Source organism: Theobroma umbraticum, unplaced genomic scaffold (genome assembly GCF_002168275.2).
Source record: "Theobroma umbraticum cultivar Fairchild unplaced genomic scaffold, ASM216827v3 scaffold_30.0, whole genome shotgun sequence".
In the NCBI taxonomy this organism is placed as follows: domain Eukaryota; kingdom Viridiplantae; phylum Streptophyta; class Magnoliopsida; order Malvales; family Malvaceae; genus Theobroma; species Theobroma umbraticum.
The window spans coordinates 8,464,019-8,486,448 of record NW_018397254.1 but is presented as its reverse complement, the minus strand read 5'-3'; the positions used below and the strand labels follow the sequence as shown (position 1 = coordinate 8,486,448).

The following is a 22,430-nucleotide window of genomic DNA, read 5'->3' as shown; positions in this document are numbered from 1 at the left end:
ATACTTAAAAAAACCCCATAAATTATTCAAACAAATTTTTATTTTTTTATTATTTTAAGTTAATATATTTTATTTTAGGTCAAATTAGCTTTTATAAATAACAATTAATTAATTATTATTAATCAAAATATTATTTCTTATTTTATATTTATGTGATCTTAATTTAATATTAACGTGGAGTTAATGCAAGAGGTGAAAGTGTTATATAATTATGTTATTATATCAAATCAACATATCATAATACTATTTATTATAACTTATCAACATATTACGTAATATAAAATAACAAATTATATTTTAATTAATAATAATTAATCAATCAAATATCATAAACTTTTATTTAACTTAAAATAAAAATATAAAAACTTAATTGAACACAATCAAAAAATAATACATTTTTTAAATTTTTTTAAATGGTTCAAAGATTTTTTTAAATATTATGTCTTATTACTAATCAAAATACCACTTATTAAAATGTCACTCATCATTTTATATTACATAATTTTGACGTAGTATGTTAACATATCTTAATAGATGATAACGTAATATATTGATATGATAACATGACCATATGAAATTTGTACTTCTCACATCAACATTAAATGAGTATAAAATAATAAATGATATTTTAATTAATAATAATTAATTAATTATTAATTATAAAATTTTTTATCAAAAATAATATAAATATTATAAAATAACAAATCACGTACGTGATGTATAATAACAAATCACATTTTGATTAATAATAATTAATCAATCAATAATTATAAAAATTTATTTGATTTAAAATAAAACTATAAAAACTTAATTAAACGCAATCAAAAAATAATACTTTTTTTAATTTTTTAAATAGTTTAAAGATTTTTTTAATTATTATATTTTATTGTTAATCAAAATACAATTTGTTATTTTATATCATGTAATTAATGATGACGTAACATGTTAATATGATATGATAACAGGATTATTTAATATTTTTACCTTTTCTGTCAACATCAATAAAACATAAAATGATAAATAATATTTTAATTAACGATAAGTTATTAATCATTAATTATATAGATTTTTTAACTCAAAATAAAAATAAAAGCTTTTTCAAAAACAATAGAAAAATAAAATTTTATTTAAATTTTTTAAATATTTTAAAAGTTTTTTCAAATATTATATTTATATTTATAATTTAATTTCGTTCGATTTTTAAAAGTTATGAAGGAAAAAGCTAAAAAAAAGATTCAACTCCTATTTCTGCTATCATATTATTGACAATAAATGTTTATTTTCTTTCATTTTATAAATCTTTTCCCATTTCCTTTCATATTTCTTGTTTACTAAAATTGAATACTAAACACCCCAAGAATGTAGGACAAAATTAGTTTCCAAGAAATTGGCATTATCCTCCAGGCTCTAGCTTTAGAGCTAAAACAATGGCAAACTTGATTTGACGAAATGCAGTTATGGTAGACAAAGAGTTTGAAAAGGAAAGGCTCCTAAGAAATTCAATTATATAATATTTGCAAGAAGAATAAAAATCATCATATCACCATTTCATCAATTACAGATTTTCCCAAACTTGTCAAAAGCACTGCATATATCCTCCTACTGACTCGAGGGTCCTATTCCATGCTGTAACCCAAATACATGGTTAACCAAGGATTAAGAGTGTTAACAAACAAATGGCAAATCCATCATTTATTTATTGCATGTCCTACCATATTAATCAATAAATAAGGAGTTGCAATCATCCATAGACATGAATAAAGCTTTTTCTTTTGCTTCTTATTTTTGGCGATTTTCATATAACAACGATCTATCAATTTCACGGCTTGCATGACAACTAACTACTCCTAGACATCTAAGCAATACTTGTGTCCATGAATTACTTTGAAAACAAATAAAATGGTTATCTGAAAGACAACCATTCAGTGGCCATCTTCTCATTATCCCTGTATCCCTCGCTGCAGGTATTTCTTTACAAACACACTTATGTATGTAAATTAGATTAGAGACTATTTCTCCAATTTCTTCACTTAAAAGCTGGAAATCAAGTGGCAGGATGTGTACCAGTCCAGGCACGCTGGTCATCAACAAGTTCATTGATCCTTTGGTCACGGCTTTCCTGCACGTATGTTACCCCCATCCATATCCCGCGTATGAGTAAGATGCTTACAAACACAATACTTCCAAGAGTGCAAACCACCTATTTTCAATTAAAACATGTTAAAAGAAAATGAGTGGCAGAACACAAGAGACAATCAGTAAGTAAAACTCTCAAGTTTTGGAAATACACAATTTTTACATTGAATAAGTAAAGAAGCTCTCAGCGTGTAAAGCTCATAACCAAATCTCAAGCTATATTAGCACAATATTCAAAAAAGTTAACAAAGACATGCATATATTTGTATATTTTAGAAAGTAAATGGAAGCATATGCACATATAATTAGTTTAATTATTTAACAATCGCATGCACAAGCAAGAACTGAAAGCTTGGCTGGATAAGTTTTCAAAACCATATTCCAAGTAATTAACATTTCAAGGAAACTTCTATTAATGCTCAATGAATTCATGTTTAGGTAAAATAACCACAATTGACTAGGAATTGACATCCCCTCCAAGATAAGAGTGCTCTGCAAAGGATATTAGCCAGCATTGGTCCTACAGCAATATGTAGTGCAACACTTTGTTTGCTCATAGGCTTTACTTTATTAATTGAAAAGAAAAGAAGAATCATACTTTGAGGCATTCTAAAATGTCAAACCAGTAAGTGTTTGCCTCTCAGTTTCTGGCCAAGATCACAAGTCCATAAAGCAAAGGTCCTTTCATAGTCTTGATACTAAAATTACCTCAAAGCTGCAAGAGAACCAAAACTGCACTCCCACAATCCCACTCACTATTTAGATTTCTACATTAACAATTGTTTATTGGTTCACAATACACCCTTTTGTACCCAACCAAAAAGGCCAATCACCAAGTTGAGGTCAATATCACCAATATCCAGACCAAGCCAGAATTAAAAGGGAGACACTGGCAGAAAAATGGCTAAAAAAAGGTTGGACACCAAAACTTGAGCAAGCATATTAGAGACTATTGTTTTTGAGTTTCCAGCAAACAAACAAGTTCAATGTTAATCCTAAGCTATCAGTCGGACAATACTTCATTTCAGTTCATTGACCATTCAGCCCCTTCTAATTATAATTAGCTTACCCTTACATTGCCCAACTCAGACTTATCCCTCTTGAAATCAATATTTTCCACTTACGTTATCATAGATTGACATATTCAATCCCTTTAGTCTTATTAGAGTTATTGCATTACTGACACTTACATTGTATTTGTGCATATAGTTAAGATACTATTGAACTGAAGATCAACTTAGGTCTGAACTGACAGTTGGATGTGATTGGGAATGAATTAGAGAGATCGATAACATTGCTAGATGCTAGATGCTTCTGGAAACGATGCTTATTCTATGAGACTACATAAAATAACAAAATTGGTAAGCAGAGGCAGATTTAAGTGATGAATTACCTCAAGAAATGCCTTTAAAACCCACAAAAATGCCAGCATCAGGACTCCATTAACAGAGAATCCCACCTACATTAACGCAAAAGAATGGATGAATTCAACCAGAGATACTGCAGAATAAAATGAAAAGAATATGTAAACCAAAAGGTACCAGTTTAGTGGATATGGAGACCGGCAAAACAGCTCGTACGGCCTTCCTTGCTCGTTTAGATATCTTTCTAAATACGTTTTGAACAAATCTAATTAACAGATCCAAACTCCGATCTTCGTCTTCATCTTCGTCTTCGTCTTCGTCTTCATCCTCGTCTCCTTCTTGATCATCATCGAACTCGGAAGTGATCGAACGGCCCCAGTTGCGCGGGCCATCCACAAGATTATCAGTCCCCTGAATAAAACTAAAAAAGCTTGGTTATAAATACAGAAAAATAAAATTCCAATCGGAAAAAAAAAAAGGAACTGAAAAGGAAAGAGACCTGAGGGAAATTGGGGACCCTTCTGGAAGCAAGAAGGAGCTGAAAGGAGTGGGTTTTCAGGAGGAGGATTTTGGGGTTGCTGAAAAAATGAGACGGCGGTTTTCTGTAAGGGAAGCTAGCCAGAAAGGTAGGTGAGAGTGTGATGGTGGAAGACATAGCGGTCAGAGAAGAATCGGCGCTAGTTGGTAATGCAGTTATCGACTTGCTTAGCCTTTGAGACTGGCAATTTTGGAAATGGAGAGTGCAGTAGCAATAACATACTAACATGCGTTATTCTGAGGGGTTTTTTTTTTTCTTTTATAATTTAGGACAATAATTTTGATTAAAATTTTGCTGCAAACGGCCTTTTTCTTTCTTCAATACTTGTCAGAAGTTTTGGTTGATTTTTCTCCTGACTTAGTAATTTTTATGAAAAAAAATTTAAGAAAGAAACTAGTAGTACTTAATAAAAGTATAATCATTTTTAAATTAATTTTGATGAATCCATGCTTCTTGTTCTGCAGCTAAAACCCGTAAGATGTCCAAAATCACAGTACTAGTAGCAATAACTACTACTGGTAATTTTCTTTCTCTTTTTTTTTTTTTTTGAATTTATTGAAGACAGTTGTATGGCTTATTTTAAAAGAAATATCAAATCTTTCAAATTTGAGATTGAAATTAGTGATGAGAAAACAGGTTGTAGTCAAATTACAGGATTTATATAATGTCTTTTTTTTTTTTTGGTGCATGCCAGTACATGTTGCGAGATGAACTGATGAAGAAAGATTATATTCAAAAAAATATATAAAGAAATGTGATTAACACCAAAACTTTTATTTAATCATTTGAATGTTGCTGAAACAGTGTTTAGCAGAACCAAAATGAGAAAAAAAAATGAAGAAAGAAAGAGGAATTAGATGTGCCTATCATAGTTGGTACAGAGAAACATCCTGACAAATAGTATAAGCTCATTAGGAGCTAAAGTAGAAACTTTCTGATGATGATATGTGCATTAGAATATGTATCAGTGAGCTAAGGCAAGTTTGCTACACTAAATTCACTCCACTCTCCACTGATCCATTTCACATGCAATAGACAAGTACCATGAAATCCCAGAGCCCAGTCCCAAATTAGTTCTGGAATTAGTTCATGAAATCTTCAAGAGCAGGGTCTGGACTGGGCAGGTTCCCTAACAGGGTTCAGACAGAAGTTCAATTTCTTGCAAAAAATAAGCAACTGCGCCGGTTCCAACACATAAAAGATTTTAAGTAAAATTGCCATGATCAAAAATAATAATAGTGACAACAACGTTAACATAAATACCAAGCTACCAGCTAGAGTGCTAAGCCAATTTGTACATACAAATTTAAAAGGGCATAAACGTCCATTTCATTAGAAAAAAAGAAGGCCATAGTCATCACCAACAAAAAAGTTGGCAATCAATCATGGCACTTACAAGCATCAAAAGCCACTTAAGAGACTGCAAATTATCATTCTGCTCTTCCCCTCTAGCAAAAGACTTGCTCATATATACATAAACATGTATGATCTTCCTAATAAACCTAAAACAGCATCTCTACCAGAATCAAGGAAAGCAGTCACTAGCAACTATGCATTGTTTTGCCCTTCTCCAAGATTACAATGAAGTCCAAAATTCCGTCTCCCTTGAAATCGAGGAAATGGTCGACCAGGTGGGACAAAAACAGGTGGAGCCAAAACAAGCCCTGGCAAGCGGTCATAATCACCACCAATCATCAAAGGACCCAAAAATGGATTAGGATCTCTCCTAATTGGGAAGTAAAATGGCCTCTCAACACGAGGAAACCCTTGCCACCTGGGAATTCCCCGCTTTGGCTTCTTCCTACTCTCCCAACAAGAATGAAACATCTCTTTCCAATTCCCTATTTCCATTGTTCCTGAGCAATCTCCAAACTCCTCTCTGAATTTCTGCTTCCACAGATCATTATTCGAAGCCAGATATTGCATCTCTGAGCAAACACACCCCATTCTCGCAATATCAGCACCAGGCAAGGACTCCAGAATCCTAAGCTTTAACTCTGTTGGTAGACGCATCAAACAAGCTGGAAGAGACAAACCAGTCCTATACGAAAGATCTATCAACAATGGCAATGCAAGCCCATCCTTAACAATCTTCCAAAACTCAAAAACTTCATTTTCAGGATATGAATTATTATTATCATTCGTACTATCATTCTTATCAAAGTTTGCCCACACTAAATCCAAAGTTGGTGCAAACCTATATTCATCCAAGGACAATTTATATAACCCTGAACCCCCCTTAACCAAAGACCCATAAACCTGAACAAAATGGCCTAAAGTTTGAAACTTTAAAACAGCATAATCAGTCAAATTAGAACCAGAATTATCATTATTGGTCAAAAGTTCAGGTACGGAATAACAAATTGAGACAGGTGAAGGCCACTCATCTGGAAAATGAAACCCATCAATTTGCAGTCCTGAAACGGGATCAAACCCGACAAAGCCTGATTCCAGTAAAACCGCGTGGACTGCAATCGCCAAGAGCTTGTGATTGCTACCATCACCAGCAAGCTCTTCCTTTAAAACCTTCCTCAAGAAATAGGGCTCAGAGAACCTTTCGCTAACCGAAAAGGCATCGATATCCATAGATTCTGTTCCTTCGGTTTCTTCAGTTTCTTGAGAACCTTGGGGTTCTGTTGACATGGGTTCTTGTAATTGAGGCAATTCTTGACCTGAGGCATCTTGGTTGGTGCTGGATTCTGGAATCTCATTCGTTTCTTCAACAAGGGTAACTGTTTGAAGGTCTTGATTGGAAGAAATGGGAGAAAAAACCATAGGGTTAAGCGAGAAATAGATAAGGTCACCCGGTGAGACACCGATGGATTGGAGTGAAGCGTGAGGGGATGGCGCGTGGAGCAGGTCCTTGGCGTTGAGGGAAAAACGGAGAGAAGATGGCGAAGGATGAGGGATAGGGAGGGATAGGGAGAGGGTTTCCTGGAGTTGGAGGAAAGAACACGGAGACGGAACTTGGATTCTCAGGGTTTCTTTTGATTCATAATTTCTCAGTCTCAGTTTCATCTTTGTACTTCAAAAAATGAAACAATTAAAAAGTGCTCAAACGCTATTGATCATGAAAAAGAAGAAGAAGGGGATTCTTTTTCTTGGCTGTTAAGAAACGTAGGCGCGTAAGATTGTCACCACAGTGGAGAGATCGAATGGTGCATCCAAAATGAATGTCTGGTGTCATCGGCTTTACGGCCCGTTAAATCTGGATTTTTTTAATTACAAATTGGTATAAAAGAAAGAAAATAATTATAAATGAGATTAAGTGTAGGGAGAAGGTGAAGAGTTTATTAAAGTGTGTATTTATAAATAAATTAAAAAATTTATTTATATGTTAACAATCGAATTATAATCTTATAATTAAAGTTTTACAGCTAAGGTTTTTGAGAGGGTAAAAAATGTTTTAAAATGATGTAATTTTAGGGAAAAAAACAAGATAAACGAGAAAACAAAAAAAATTATTAAAAATAAGGGCTTAAACATGATGCTAATGAGTTTAAACTTAATAAGTTTTGAGTTTAAACCTTAGCATGTCACTACCTCACAACACCACTGATATTATTTTATTTAAAAATTAAATTAGATATCATTAAAAGAGGTCTTAAAATTGAGCAATTAAAACCCTTTTAATATGCCTGCCACATTAGCATGTGAATAACAATGCCACATCAGTATGTTGCTGCCCTACAACATCATGTTAGTGCTGACGTAATCTTATTTAACAACTTAATTAGATGTCGTTAAGGAGAAATCTCAAAATTAAAGGATTAAGAGCTCTATAGTATTTTGACTACACAGATTTGTTACGTTCTCCAACAATTAGTGCTCCCTTTATTAATTTTTAAAATAATTTTATCTTTTATTAATTTAAAAATTATTACTATATAAACTATAAATTTTATTTTTTTATTTTTTTAAAAGAAAATTCTTTCAACTCAGCCATTTAGAGTCGGCATTGTTCCCTTGGAGTGCACAATTAGGGAAACACGATGAATGAAGTACCAGATTTAGTGCCTCCTTGAGGAGTGTGATCAAGGAAGTGCAAATTAGTCAAAATACCTGAGAGATCTATGTATTCATGCATTTCATTTAATTTAGTTTCTCTATTCCAATTTGAAACAATTTAATTTTTTAATTTTAAAAATTGTTTTAATTTAATATTTTTCTTTAACAGCATCCAATTTAACCATTAAATAAAATGACGTCAATGTTAATATAGTATACTTTTACTGACGTAATGGTGTTGGATAGTAATATGCTGACGTGACACTATCACATTACCCTCACATGTTGATGTGACGTTGTTACGTCATCTTTTTAAGTTCAAAGGTTCAAACTTAAAACTTTTATTAAGAACACTAAACTGCTTATCATCATACCTAAACTTTTAAGTTTAATATTTTTTTTAAACTATATCATTTTAAAACCTTCTTACACTCTCAAAAACCCTAACTATAAAAGCATCTATTTTTATTTTTTCCTTCCCTTCTCTCTTTCTACCTCCTCTCTTTTTTCTTTCTCTTATAATTAGAGTTTTATAGTTAAAGTTTTTAAGAGTGTAAAAAGAGTTTAAAACGACCTAATTTAAAAAAATAAAAATAAAACAAAATTAAAAAATTAAAAATAAACAAGATGGTGACATGACAATCCTTCCACAGCACCATGTATGACTTCCAATTCTATTTAATAACTAAATTGGATGCAGCTAAGAGAAGATTCCAAAATCGAGAAACTAAATTAAACAAAAAATATGAGTACAAAAATTTTTGCAAGGTGGTTCGTTGGTGTAAGAAAGCTCTGCTGATCAACTTGAGAGAAAGGAAAAGAGTAAGAAAGAATGTCATTTATACGTTTAATATGGACTCTTTATTTTAAAAATTAATAAACTTGCATATATTTGTTATCAAAACTCAACAAAGTTTGTATACTTTATCCTAAAACTTTTTTTTTCTATTTTGACTATTTTCTAATGCTATCTAAGTTTCGGCTGCTTGTGCTGTTAGTTAAGTGAAAACTGTCCAGAAAAAAAAAAGGAGAAAAATTAATCCAATTTTTAAGTAATAAGATATTTTCTACTTAAAAAAAATCATAATTAGTCAAGTAAACGAGTTTATCTAATTAAGTTTAATTATTCAAAACCTAACATAAGCCTTAAAATAAGATTCAATCGAGTTAGAATTGAACTTCGAACTTTAAAAGATTGTAATGGGCCAAAACAAGCTTTTGGGGCCGAACGTTACACCAAAATCAGTCGAAGCCTAGAGAAATGTTTCTGACAAGCCTTGGTGCCAGAGCTGGGGTGACACGAGAGCTTTAGCTCATTGTCCTGTTTCGGGTTCTTCAAACTTGAGATACTAGCTTCTACTGTTGTATTGAGTACCTTTGGTCTTGGTGTGCTGATATTTGGTTTTCCCTGCTTTCCTTCCATGGATATTTCACTTACAATGAAAAGAAAGGAGAAAACTGAGGGATGAAAGCAACCGAAGAACTTGGAAAGGAGCATAAAGTTAGAAGGAGAAAAGAGTCATTCACCCTTTCCACATCTCTGATTTTGGAAATAATATGCATAATTTTTCAAGGGTTATCCTTGCCATGAACAGTAGCTAGAATTAAGGGTAGATGGTTAAGCTCCAAGTTTGTCTAAATGATAATAACAAAAAACTGAAATGTATTTCTTCCCTCTTATATTACAGAATAACTAGAAATGGTGTAGTCATCAGTCATCACCCTACTGAAATGTAGGTATGGACAGAATATAAACAATTAATACAAGTAACCTATTTACAGATCGCCCCTGAAAAATGGATCACTGAAGAATGGGCTGGAGAATGTACCTCCTCCATTAGGGAAAAGAGTGAGGAAGCAGATAAGACCTAGAACAACACCCCAAGCAAACCTGTTATCTCCCAATGGGGTGATCTCATCTTTTGCTGGCATTTCTTCTCCACCCCGAAAGAAGGTTGCGAATAATCCCCATGCCAAACAAAGGACACTTCCACTAAGACCACCGATGCCAAGGAGAAGGGATGTGGCGAATGACAATAAAGTAGCAATATTTCTTCCAAACATAGCTTGAGCTATGCGGCCACCTTCAAGTCTCCCACAGGGCAACAAGTTCAAAGAAGTCACCACCATTCCTGCAGAAGAATAACATAGTCAATAACGTAGAAGTGGCAATTTAGGGCTGCATGTGTGCTGCCTCCAATACAAGTGCACTTCAGTAGAAGGAAAGAGGGGAAAGGAAAGTTTCTTCTAGGTAGTCATGTGGTAAAGTTGCCATTACTCTTTGAAGTCTTGACCATATATTGCAGTAAAAATGAAAAAGCGAGAGAATCATGGATATGTATTCACAAAGCTGTCTAAATGGAAGTTCCTTATAATTCTGTACTCTTTAGTAGCTTCACGAAGTGATGAAACAAGTATTAAATTTCAGTGTCCTTTAATAAGTTAGTCATCCTTTACAAATCTATATAGACAACAATTTGTGCTATCCTGCAGCCATGGAAGTTAATAAAATTGATAGCAAGGCTAAGAAACTTACCCAAAAGGCCAGCAAAAGCAAGGGGATCGACAGGAACTCCTACCCCTTCCACAGCATATGGTAAAACATTCCCAAGGTCATCTGTATATGGTCCGATAACAAATTGGATGAAAGAAAGCAATGGATTGTTGTAGAAGAATTGAGGCCTTATGTACCTAAAAATAAAGAGCACAATTTATAAGCACATCTGAAATGGATTTATTCACATCTGATTATAGAAATAAGCTGACAATCCATACTAGAACCTTCAACAGGCACTGATATAATTTCCAAACTGTCTTCACCTCTATTCTCACTGAGGCTCTAGCCAATTGCCTGAATTACAGGATTGTATGCTTTGTTGCCAATTTTTTGAGTCTTTGATGTATTTCTAGTATAATGGAATTAATATAGTAATATGTCACATATACATTTCTTCCCAGTGTTATGATCAAAAGGTTAACCAGTCAGGCATTAATGTTTTCCTTCGTTTTCATTTTTTTTTTCTTAAACAGAAGAACTAGTGTTTGTAAACATGCCACGGTAAAAAACTTACAATGCATTATCACCACCATTAAAGCTGCCATCAGCTACAAAAGCAGCAACTGCAAGCACCAGTGATGTCAAATAAGCACTTGCTGTTCGTGCCACTGGAATATCAAAAAGAGCCTTCTTATTTGGAAGAAGTGACTCATAATTGTTCATCACTCCCAAACAGCCTGTCCAATTGGACGGAACAAGAAAGGAGGGGCTGAGTTTAACACCATAACGAGCAGCTGTTACCCTTGTGGCTATCTGCCAAACACAATATACAGCCTTGAATAACTTTGTGCATAGCCATTTAGCAAGAGTGCAGGAAACTATTCTATATATAAAAAACGCAAGTTCTACTTTAAATGCCTTGCTGTGAATCTCACCGTTCAGATGAAAAAGAGTAAGGAACAGCCCTTGAATAAACACAAGAACACATAACTATTATTATTTTAGCCAGAATGAAAAAGGTTAATGGAAAATTACCATATTATAACCTGAAAAATAGGATCAGACATCAGATAAGGTAAATATTAGGTATGAAGTTTCATACAGAAAGTTATCAGATACCTCAGAAACTCCCAAAATGGAGACAAAGCCACCAAAGAGAGGGACAACATCAGCCAGATAGTCATCAAATGTAGCACCAGGTTTCAGGAAGAATCCACTCATCAGAGCAATTGTCCCAAACGTTGCCACGCATAAGGCTATTGCACTAACATATCCCCAAGGAGTGCTCAGCTTGGTAGACTCAAATTGCAGATCTATTTCTGCTTTAGGTTGCACCACACATGCCTTGAAGTACAAGAATAAATTTTTTGTTGTGAAAGATAAAGTACAAGAATAATTAAGTTAGGCTCTGAAAAGAAAACATAAATATCTTCTTATTCTGCAATCATAAATGCGACCATAGTTAGCAAAACTTAATATCAGCTCCTTTTGAGTTACCTGTTTTGTAATGTCATTTGTTTTTTCCTCCATGAACCATAAGATGACTTCCCTGCCTGCAGCGTCAGATAGCTTTTTCTCCAGTATAGGGATGACCTCTTCAATGGGTCTTCTCAAATTCCCAATGTAAATCCCCCCATCTCCAAATCTTCGAGCATCAGTTGCAAAAAATGTATCAAATCCAAAACAGCTCTTTAACTGTTATGTCAACATCAACACAACAAAGTAAGCCTTTAATATTCTTTGACATAGCCTTCTACAATTAATGGTGATAGAAAAGTGATCTAATTCTTAACTAACTGATAACATTACAAACAAGTTATGATGTACATCTAATGCACATGAGCAACAAAATAGGATGGATCTCAACAATTTTCAATACTATAAATACTCAATCATTATAATAAGATTACAAACCCTTGTCAAAAACATACAAATACAGAAGAGCAACCAATATCTACCCAAACCTTTAATAAATGAAAGCTGCTAAGAGTTTGTATGAAAATTCAACGCGGCAAAATTTGAATTCTTGCTTAAATGCATCCTAAGGATAATTCAATACTCGAAGAATTTATTTTAGCAAAAGCAAACACTAGCGCAGTTCTAATAAAGTTTGAAAATCCTAGTAGAATTGAAAAAAAAAAAAATCACCCTGTTAAGATCAAGAGCTTTGAAGGTCTCCTCTGCTTGTTCCAACCTTTCCTTCTCTCTCGTCAAATTATCACGCACCAGTTTATTGAAAAGCCCCACGATTGGGTTACCACTGCTTTCCCTGTCAAGCTCCTTGAGCTTCCTATCGGCTCTCTTCTTCTCCAGCTTTATTGCAGCCTCAATAGAAGGGTTTCCCATGAACTTCTTAAACTCTTCATCCGCCTTCCAGTCCATTTCTTGCTGGTTTTCTTTCCCCTCAGTTTCTTCATGTTCTTTACTCAATCCAACTTCTTGAACACTCCTTGGACTGTCATTTTCATTGCTTGGCTCCTCAGATGCAACGGCAACTGAAGACGAAGAAGTAGGTTCACTTTCTTGCTGATCCTTAACAGAGGACTTGAGAGGTTTTAACCTTCTTGAAAATGAACGATAGTAGTAACCTTTAACTGCTAAATCAAGCGGCTTTCTTGGATTGGAACTCGAATTTTCAGAAAATGAAAGATGGGTTTTCTTGTCAAGTGAACTGTTGTCACCAAAGGATGATATAATGGTAGATAAACCTGTGCCAACATTCTTGTTCTTATGTTTCTTCTTGTGATTGGTGTAGAGACTGCATGAAGACAAGGAAGAGTGCGAAGTGAGGAAGTAAGTAGCCATGCCAAGAAGTAGAATGCTGGACTGAGAGATAAAAGGAAGACATGTTGAAGAGAGTAATATGAAAGGGCGAGAGACATGTCTAGAAAGATGGAGAAGTTTTACAAGCGGACTGGTTCAGGGAGACAGAGACAAAGTAGGATCATTTGTGTGGTGGTCGTTGTTGCTGAGGCCGGGGCTGAAATTTTTGATTTTCATCCAGTTTGCGACTCCGTGACTCATTAGACACGTGGCATCTCGAACTCAAAAAAGCTAATTTACCTAAGTACTCCAGTCCATTTTGTTTCTACATAGTCAACATCATTATCTCAAAGGACGTGAACTTAATTTTCACAATTTTGTTTCAACAACTGTAATTTTCACGGTTGTTTTATTAGCCAAACTATGCTGGCAACTCTGGAGGGATACCGATGGCTTATGGGTGAATCTTCTGAAACAAAAGTATTTAAGGCATCAAACTTTAATGTCTGCAGCCACGAGATCTTCTGATTCTCAAGTACGGAGAAGTATATTGAAGGCCAGGCCGGTCCTATTTAATGAATTGGGGAGGAGAATAAGAAATGGACATGACACCAAATTTTGGATAGAGCCTTGGCTACGTCCATTAGTAGAGCATGTAAGTGCAGATTTATTAGCAGTCGAAACTGAGCTTCCGGTGGCGAGCTACTGTGATGAATACGGAAGATGGAATATGGAACTAATTACGCTCCTTCTCCCTCAAGATATAAGCCTTATGATCTCTGCAGTGATGACAGACCCATCAGGAGAGGACGCAGACGATTCCTACTGGTTACACTCTAGTGCAGGTATGTTCACAGTTAAGTCTGCTTATGAGTTGCAATTGGCTGATCACAATTTCCAAACAGCAAGTTGGGAAAAGTTTGAACTTTATATTCATCAAACAAGGTAAGGATGTTTATTTGGAGGGTACTACATGAATCTATCCCAACTACTTCATGGCTAGAAAATCAAGGCTTGCTACCTTCACCTGTATGTCGATGTTGTGGGTACTATGTTGAAAATTTAATTCACGTGTTCCGAGAATGCAATAGAGTTAAACAGACGTGGTTAGCTATATTTCCAGATTTGGCAAAAGGAGATTTCTTTGTGCAGGAATTATAAACCTGGATTTTGAATAATATGGTGCTTTTTGAAGATATTCCATGGGGGTCTGTATTTGTTCATGCTTTATGGTATTTTTGGTTTTGGCGCAATTGATCTCTTTTTGATGGGAAGTTCTCTTGGCCTTGCAATGCAAAGCAAATCATCTGGACAAAGGCCAAAGAAGCCGGAGACAGCTTACGACATGGCCAACAGAAGGTTAAGCATGAGACATTGATTAGTTGGATAAAACCTATGAACTCTTTTGTCAAGCTGAATGTAGATGGAAGTGAGCGGAAGCCGGTGGACTTATTCGAGACAGCTCTGGTGAGTGGCTAACAGGTTTCACTTATAAGATGGAAATGTCACTTAATTCACATAAACTTACATGATATTCTTCTTGTAAACATCTTTTATTTATTATTAACAGATTCTTTGGCGTCCAATGGCTTAGGATTTTATTTTAAGCTAATTCAATAAAATTTTCCCTTTATATAAAAGAAAAAACACGGTAAAGGACAAAAAAAGAGAAGAGGGGTATTTTCGGAATACGGAAGAATAACAAGGTCGGTTACAATTTTGCAAACGCGACGCAAATATCCCAATGTATATATTTGTTTTTCTTTATATATTCTCTTCTGTTTCATCAGCGTTCTATGGAAATAAAATAAAGAATAACAAACAAAGAACGGGCGGATTCCTTTGGGGTCTCACACTTCCTTCCTTTCGCCTCACGCGCCTCTTTCAAATACTCTATACATCTACTTCTACTCTCTCTCTCTCTCTCTCTATCTCCAGCTCTCTCCATCACTCCCCACTGCTAAAAAGTACGTTTTTTCTTTTTTTCTTATGTGTTTTCAGCCGCCCATTTCGATTTACAGACTGCAATTTGATACATGCGATTTTGAGCAAAAAAAAAATTGATACATGTGACTTTTGAATTAGTTTAATCATTAGGGCTACTAATGTTGTTTTTATTTTTTATTTTTGGAGGCTTGACATGCAAATAATTTTGTGTTTTTGGGGTAATGGGAATTTGGGGGTTTTGTTTTGATAGAATTATTGGGTCAAACCTAAGGAATTGGCTGCATTTACCACATTCTGGTGATTGTTTCATTTTTCTAGCCAATGACTCAAAAATTGATCTTTCCATTTTTTCTTTGTAGTTGGGTGCATGAGACTGACTGAGGCAGGTGCATGAATGGCTATTTGTTTGCAGATATTTTTTTGAATTTTTTATTCATAGAATTAACGGATGCCCAAATTTGGAATTGATGTTTCTGTGGTGTTGGAGTTAATCTTTGGGTTTAATTAGGTGTGTCTGTTTTTTTTGTATTTTTGGCAGTGCTTTGTTGTTTTGTTCATTTAATTAGGCTCTTGATCAATTACATTAGCTGCCAAGAGAAAAGATGAAGTGGAAGTTAGAGTTTCTGAGACATGCATGTGCAGGGTGGACAACTCTATAATAGTTGTGCTTTTTAATTATGTCTTGCTACCGAATGTGATGCAACCCCCTTATTGCCTCAGGTGTATGGGAAAAGGTAAAATGTTTAATTACCTTTATAAGAGTGAAGTGTTTTTTAAGGGTTTTTATGAGTTTCTCTACATTGCCTTTTGTTATTATTATAAGCGTTCTGTTAAGAACCATTGCATGGGGCTTTCAGAGTTACAGTCACCTTAGGATAAATAGTTAGCTCTATTAACTGCTGATAAGAACGAGAAAGAAATAGTAGTTGAAGTGTCAAAAACTCACCAAACGGTAGAGTTAAACTGTCTGACTTTTATAAAATATCCCATTGCATCATCATTAGAGTTATGACGGAAATATTATCTTATTTAACAACTGGCGAAAGGGTAATGCGGAGCACATAGTGCTTTGCATCGTAAATGCGTGGTAGAGCCATCATTTTGTTGTTTTAAGTTTTTACATGGTAAGCTCATCAATTCATGATTGATATTTACTTTTCTTCTTGTTTGTCATTGGACCTTGTTGAATTTGTAGAAGTTGCTCAATCATATTTGTCTATTGTGATGAAGTTTCTCAGTTTCATTATTTTCATAATTTTTTTGACAATGCATGGTTTTTGGCCTTAACTGCTATTATTTTGCAAACTCTCTTCCAGTCTACACGCTGCTAAAAAAAAAGAAAAAAAAAAAGGAAGAAACTTATTCAACTCTCCTTTCATTGGCGTTCTAACTTGATATGATGGTTATTAGTTTTGTAGTTGTTCTTTGAGGCTGACCAGATTGCTGCGATGGCAAATAACCCCCAATTTTCAGGTGTACAGGTAATGTGATTAAAACAATGTTTTTCCTAATAGAGGTTGGTGTGAATGTTATTAACAAATAAGATTTTTTCCCTCAATAGTACTTGAAGGTGTATGATGCTTGCAAGTTCTTTCATTCTTTTTCTTTTCTATTTATTCATTTTTTGAGTATCATGCGTTATACATAGTTTCGACATCAAAAGTATAATGCATCAAAAGTAATGTAGTTACTAACTTACTGCTTTAGGTGTATGTCTGGCACTTACACTCATGTCTCAAGTTAAGGCTTTCACCGGCTTATGTGTGTATGTTTTTTTTTTCATATTGTCATTTTTTTTACCTATTTGATTGTTGGTTTTCTCATGAAAGTTTATAGGACTTTTTATCTTATATTTTTCTCAAAGGACAATAGAATCTTTTTGTTAATGAGTTTCATATATTTATGTTAGTTTAGGTAGAAAATATTTGCATGATACTAAATAGCAATATGTTCCCTTATGACTGAATTAATCGGGTTTGTTTCTTTCCCTCTCAATGGAAAGAATTCTTGAATGTTCATGACTGGAAAAGTAAACTATTCCGTAGCAAAATTTGTTTAACCATATATAGTTTTTTATGTTTTTTTGTTTTCTCTTTATGTTAATTTTCCAATTATTTTAATGTTTTGGAATTTTTAGTTTCATGCTTAATCTCATCGAAGGACTAAATCATTTGACCCATATTCATGACTTATTTTGACAAATAGCGTGCTAATTGCTTGTTTTTACTTGTATTAGCCTCACCCGCCTCCTTTAGTTGGCTCGATGGATCCTCCTCGAAATTTTCCACCACCTATGTCTGCTCAGGTAAAAACTTTTTTTTTCAGGTCTTCTGTAATGCCTACGTTGTATTATTCGACACAATCTATCTACCTAAACTATATTTCAATTATATGTTCGTATATTATGCAGTTCCGACCTGTTGTCCCATCACAGCAGCCACAACAGTTTGTTCCGGTAGCTCCTCAACCGTTTCAACCTGTTGCCAGAGGAGTTACTGTGATGAATTCTGGGTTTTCTCCTCAAACTCAGCAACCCCAATTTCCTCAAGTAATGCAGCAGTTACCAGCAAGACCAGTCCAACCAGGCTATATTCCCCCTGCAGCACCGGGAATTTCATTGCCAACTGCTCAGCCACATCGTCATGTCAGTCCAGGGGCATCACTGCCTCAACCTAATATTCAAACTCCAAATAACTACATGTCTGGGGGCCCAGCATCACACCTCTCTTCGTCGTATCCTGTAAGTGATTCAGATCGCATTGTGCTTAGTAGTTAGTGGTAGTGAGATCTTTATACCTTGATATTCTATATTCTTGTGTCTGCAGTTTGCATCTTCTTATGGTCAGGCTCCAGTGTCTCATAATGCAATGGCTCAATATCAACCCATGCCACAATTGCAGGCACCAAGTGTTTCAGTTGGAGGCCATGTGGGTATCCATGTGAGCCAGAGTTCTTCTTCTGTTATACCTGTGCAGCAAATTGTTGAACAGCCATCTGTTTCCTCAGCTACCATACCAGTAAGGACATTCATCTGCCTCCACCTTTTGCTGCACATATCCACTCAACACAATGTTTCCCTTCCTGTATTTCTTGTGCTATTTTATTCTTGAAATTTATTACTTTTTGCTATTGAGAGTGCATGCACTTAGTGCAAGTATCACATTGAGTTTGCAATTTTATAAAATTTCAGGTGCCTAGCATTCAGCCAAAACCCACTGAGGAGGCTTCAACTGATTGGATAGAGCATACTTCTGCTAATGGAAGAAGGTATGTAATACTCATAGGTGTGTGCTGCTGGTAGCTAAGGGTTTAAGGCTGGAATTTTTGCAGTAGTAAAAGATGGCTCTTCTTGGTATATTTTAAGGGTTGGTTTGTGAGAATTTGGTGGGAATAATATGTCCTGTGACCTTAGCTGACACAGCAGACATACTCATTTCACCTTTTTTGTGCTATATGTAATGGAGGTTGGAGGCTTTTGAATGTCCATGGATAAGATTGTTTTTGAGTACAGGCTTATTGTTATGTCTTGGGTCAATTGATACAACTTAAAATTCCTAGATGTTTCTGTTAACATATTGCAATGTTCATCATAGAATGTAACAGTGAATTTGTCTTACTTGGTATCCTCCAGAGCCATTGAGATGAATGTGGCAGTTAGATGCCATCTATTGGGGACTTTGCATGCTTTATCTTTGTATTTATTTAACCATGGATCCTTTATGTCTTATGTAGATATTATTACAATAAGAGGACACGGCAATCTAGTTGGGAAAAGCCATTGGAATTGATGACACCAATTGAGGTGAGTTATGCTAATGATGTTATTTTCATGGTCTCTGGCTTTGTACTTAAACTATTAAATTGTGTTAGATGTGTTGCCCTTTGAGTTTTATAGGTTCCAGCCATAGTCAGCATGTTCTTTGCATGATAAGAAAATTAATCCTGGTCTGATGTAGAAAACATATTTCATTAGCTTGCTTCTAAAGGTAGAAGTTGAATTTGTAGAGGCACTTATGATTTCTGGCTCCTCAGTCCTCAGTTCTCTGATCTTCTATTCACTGCTTTTGTGAAACTAGTAGATGGACTGTCAAATCTTTGTGTTTGGGGTAATTGATTTTTGAAGAAGCTCTCTTCCATGTCACATAGCTTTTAATGGAGGAAATTAAAGCTTGCATGGAGCATTGTTTCCTTCTGTCATTATCTTTATGAGTGTAATTTACTTGATTTTTTTTTTTACTTTGCTTATTTTATGATCGAGCCTTTAAAAAGTAGGGTTTTTATTTTGTTTGATCTGTAACTTGTTGGAAGGTTCACTCTCTTGCTTGTTCACTCATTAGTTTTCTCACTCTCTTCTCTCTTTTCAATTATGCATAGTTACTAGTTATTCTGCCATTTTGTCCTGAGCAATGATTTAATAAGTTTGACCAGTACATCCTGATGAGCCAGCGACAAAAGTTAATCTTTACATGATTGTTGCTTCAGTTTTTGGACAACTTGCTAGAAATTTCCTTGAGAATGATTTTGAATTTCAAATATGATTGTAATTCACTGTGGTGGTTGTGTATTTTCATATATTTTCCTTTGTGCAATCCTACTCATTTACAACTTCCCCACTTCCGAGGCATTCTATTTTGGGTGAGTACTTAAAAAAGGTATTTTGTTATTTATATTTTGCTGGTATCAATGCATGTTAAGTTATATAAGTCGAATGGCATATTCTTTAATGATCATTTATTGTTATATGTTTAAATGCCTCGTGTGACTTCCATAGCTTTAAAGGTGCTTACAGGTACATGCTGTGCTACTCTATTGAGAGGTAGGATAAGCTGTGGGTCTTTGCTGCTTGCTCTACCTACTTTATAGCATGAATGTTAGTAATTCTGTCATTCATATTCTTTTGTAGATTGTTTTCAATCTATTGCTGGATTTTTATGTTAATTCTTTGGTGGGTGCATTGTTTTTCATTTTTGACTCTAAAATCTGCAATGCCCTTCCCTCCAAGTTTGTGATGCCATTTCTTTTTGGTTGGGAGTGGGTTGTAAAATCTGAGGAACAAGCATGGCCTGTGAGAACATTTTTATCTTAGTCCTTTAAAATTTAAATTTTAAAAGGTTAGAAATGAAGTGCTTTAGTTAATATGCCCATGGTTCTGCTTCTGAAGGGGCATGCTTGTCTTTTTTCTTCTTTTTTTTTTTTCTAAATTTTCGTTGAATAAAAATAAATTGGTTGGATGATAGAGAAAATGGCTCTAAGCTTGTTATCTTGAGTGACAGTTTTTTTGCTAACTATTGCTTCTAATGGAGAATTTCCTTTTGTTGGGAGGACTTCTGAAGAACATTTTGTGGTTAGTCATCTTTGCTTCGATAAATCTCCTCGAAGATTCCATCAATCTTGAACCCCATGAAATTTGATAACCAAAGATGCATTTAAACCAGATGGATGGATTTATGAAAGTGCCCGAAACTGATGGTAATTGTGGGTTAATTGGGTAGTGAATCCTTTGCCTTGACCAAAGAATCAAATAGGTGCTAAAAGAAGACTTTTTTCCCTTTCAGAAATTTATGTTTGGCATTTGTGCTTGTTTTTCCATGTTATTTTGGGTTTAAATGAAATGAGAGGAGATTTGCATAATTTTTAAACTGAAGCATTGCTTATTACACCATTTGGATAAGATGAGGATTATCAAGCTTGGACAGGTTGTCAGCCAATTTGGTCAGCGCTATTGTTCTGTGTTACATGGACTCGAGATATGGTGTCAGACACGGGTACATCGTGTTTTGACAACTTTTTATGTTAATTTTGAGGACACAAGTGTCATACCCATATGAATAGTGAAGTGTCCATGCAGTGTTGGACATGGGTATGTTATTGTAAGTGGAGAGTCTGTGTCACATAACAATCAGCAATGCTAGTTTTATGCACTTCTCTTGTTCTTTGCTGCTTCTCTAATGGTGGTTCATGCTCCTAGCTTTTGAAGTATTCTTCCCATTCTTTTTGACTTTTGTGTTTTAGTTGTTACCTTTTGCAACTATAGTGGATATAGATACATTGTTTATATTTGTAGACATGCATACTCTTAAAATTTGCTGCACACACCCAAAAAATGAGAAGGTGGTCAGGGAGATGGGAAGGGCAAGGAACAGAATGGTCTTCATTGAGGTTAATTGTGTCTTCTTTTTTGTCACTGTAGATTAATATTGCTCATCATTTATGAGATGTGAGCTTTTGGTTTGTTGAAACTTCTTTTACTTATTTGTTTGCTTACCAAATCCTGTCAATGAGTGGTTTCTATGCATAAAACTTGTAAAGAGTGGTGATAGTATAATCTTGCTACTTATTTTCACCTTTGTAAAATTTTTAATATCGTCTTTAAAATTTAAAGTGTTAAAAATATATGGATTGTTAAATCATTTTGTTTGCTTTTTGGCGGAGTTCTGGCCTGTTCGTATTAGTGCCTGGAAGGGACTCCTCTGAGATTTCTCCCTCTGTTTTTTTGAATTTTTTTTTCCTCCTTTCAATAGAATTGGGTTGGTTTTCCCTAACGAAGTAGAGTTTCTACTTACTTTCCTCTTATGTGCATGACAGAGGGCAGATGCATCAACTAACTGGAAGGAATTTATGAGTCCCGATGGAAGAAAGTGTGTAATTTGAATAATTTCTTTTAATCTTCTGTAAATTTGTTGGTATTCTATGATCAGATCCTTTTATTGAACATCTGCAGGTATTACCACAACAAGGTTACAAATCAATCAACATGGTCAATCCCCGAGGAGCTGAAGGTTTCCTCCCATCACCTGTGAACTTATCATTCCTTTGACTTCTTATCGTGGTTCCTTACCTTCTCTTTTTTCTATTGGTATTTTAACATTCAAGTTGGCTCGTGAACAAGTAGAGATGGCATCTGCCAAAGGAACTCAGTCAGAAGTTTTTTCTCGTATTCCAGCTCCTGCACCTCCTGCAGTTAAAGCACCATCTGATGCTGATACACCACCTACAATAATTCAAGGAGCTGCCTCAAGTCCTGTACCTGTGGCACCAGTTCTTGCTAATAGTGATGTAAAACCTGTGGTCGTTTCTGTATCAGCTTTACCTGTTGGAGCTTCTTCGACAGTGACCAATGTCGATGTGGTTCAGACGGCTGCGGATACTATTACATCATCTGCTGCTATTTCAGAAA

General features: G+C 34.8%; 4 protein-coding genes across 7 annotated transcripts in view; 1 reads left to right on the top strand and 3 right to left on the bottom strand.

The window, feature by feature from the left end:
• Positions 1-1,378: 1,378 nt before the first annotated feature.
• LOC110419096 (ATP phosphoribosyltransferase regulatory subunit) lies at positions 1,379-4,393 on the bottom strand. Its single transcript, XM_021431987.2, has 4 exons — positions 4,000-4,393; positions 3,678-3,911; positions 3,530-3,595; positions 1,379-2,200 (listed from the first exon to the last, which is right to left on the bottom strand). Exons 1-4 carry the CDS (start codon positions 4,264-4,266, stop codon positions 2,045-2,047), a joined length of 723 nt encoding a protein of 240 aa, XP_021287662.1. The 5' UTR covers positions 4,267-4,393; the 3' UTR covers positions 1,379-2,044.
• Positions 4,394-5,261: 868 nt separating this feature from the next.
• LOC110413157 (F-box protein SKIP22-like) lies at positions 5,262-7,225 on the bottom strand. Its single transcript, XM_021423879.2, has one exon. It carries the CDS (start codon positions 7,054-7,056, stop codon positions 5,587-5,589), a length of 1,470 nt encoding a protein of 489 aa, XP_021279554.1. The 5' UTR covers positions 7,057-7,225; the 3' UTR covers positions 5,262-5,586.
• A 2,402-nt stretch (positions 7,226-9,627) lies between these two features.
• EGY3 (ethylene-dependent gravitropism-deficient and yellow-green-like 3) lies at positions 9,628-13,470 on the bottom strand. Its single transcript, XM_021429123.2, has 6 exons — positions 12,692-13,470; positions 12,041-12,238; positions 11,663-11,887; positions 11,118-11,356; positions 10,583-10,737; positions 9,628-10,178 (listed from the first exon to the last, which is right to left on the bottom strand). Exons 1-6 carry the CDS (start codon positions 13,346-13,348, stop codon positions 9,823-9,825), a joined length of 1,830 nt encoding a protein of 609 aa, XP_021284798.1. The 5' UTR covers positions 13,349-13,470; the 3' UTR covers positions 9,628-9,822.
• Positions 13,471-15,099: 1,629 nt separating this feature from the next.
• PRP40B (pre-mRNA-processing protein 40B) overlaps positions 15,100-22,430 on the top strand; it is a 13,267-nt gene continuing 5,936 nt past the window's right edge. Inside the window, exons 1-12 of one of the 4 annotated variants that reach the window (XM_089782872.1) lie at positions 15,100-15,273; positions 15,613-15,635; positions 15,792-15,987; positions 16,664-16,734; positions 17,490-17,558; positions 17,664-17,993; positions 18,079-18,270; positions 18,444-18,520; positions 18,986-19,055; positions 21,839-21,891; positions 21,975-22,032; positions 22,127-22,430. The exon at positions 22,127-22,430 is cut by the window's right edge and continues 46 nt beyond it. In XM_089782872.1, the coding sequence (XP_089638998.1) occupies positions 16,702-16,734; positions 17,490-17,558; positions 17,664-17,993; positions 18,079-18,270; positions 18,444-18,520; positions 18,986-19,055; positions 21,839-21,891; positions 21,975-22,032; positions 22,127-22,430 (1,186 nt within the window). In that variant the 5' untranslated portion in view covers positions 15,100-15,273; positions 15,613-15,635; positions 15,792-15,987; positions 16,664-16,701. Of the gene's footprint in view, positions 15,274-15,612; positions 15,640-15,791; positions 15,988-16,663; positions 16,735-17,489; positions 17,559-17,663; positions 17,994-18,078; positions 18,271-18,443; positions 18,521-18,985; positions 19,056-21,838; positions 21,892-21,974; positions 22,033-22,126 lie in introns of all 4 variants that reach the window. The other 3 variants (XM_021440120.2, XM_021440201.2, XM_021440277.2) reach the window with 3 other exon arrangements.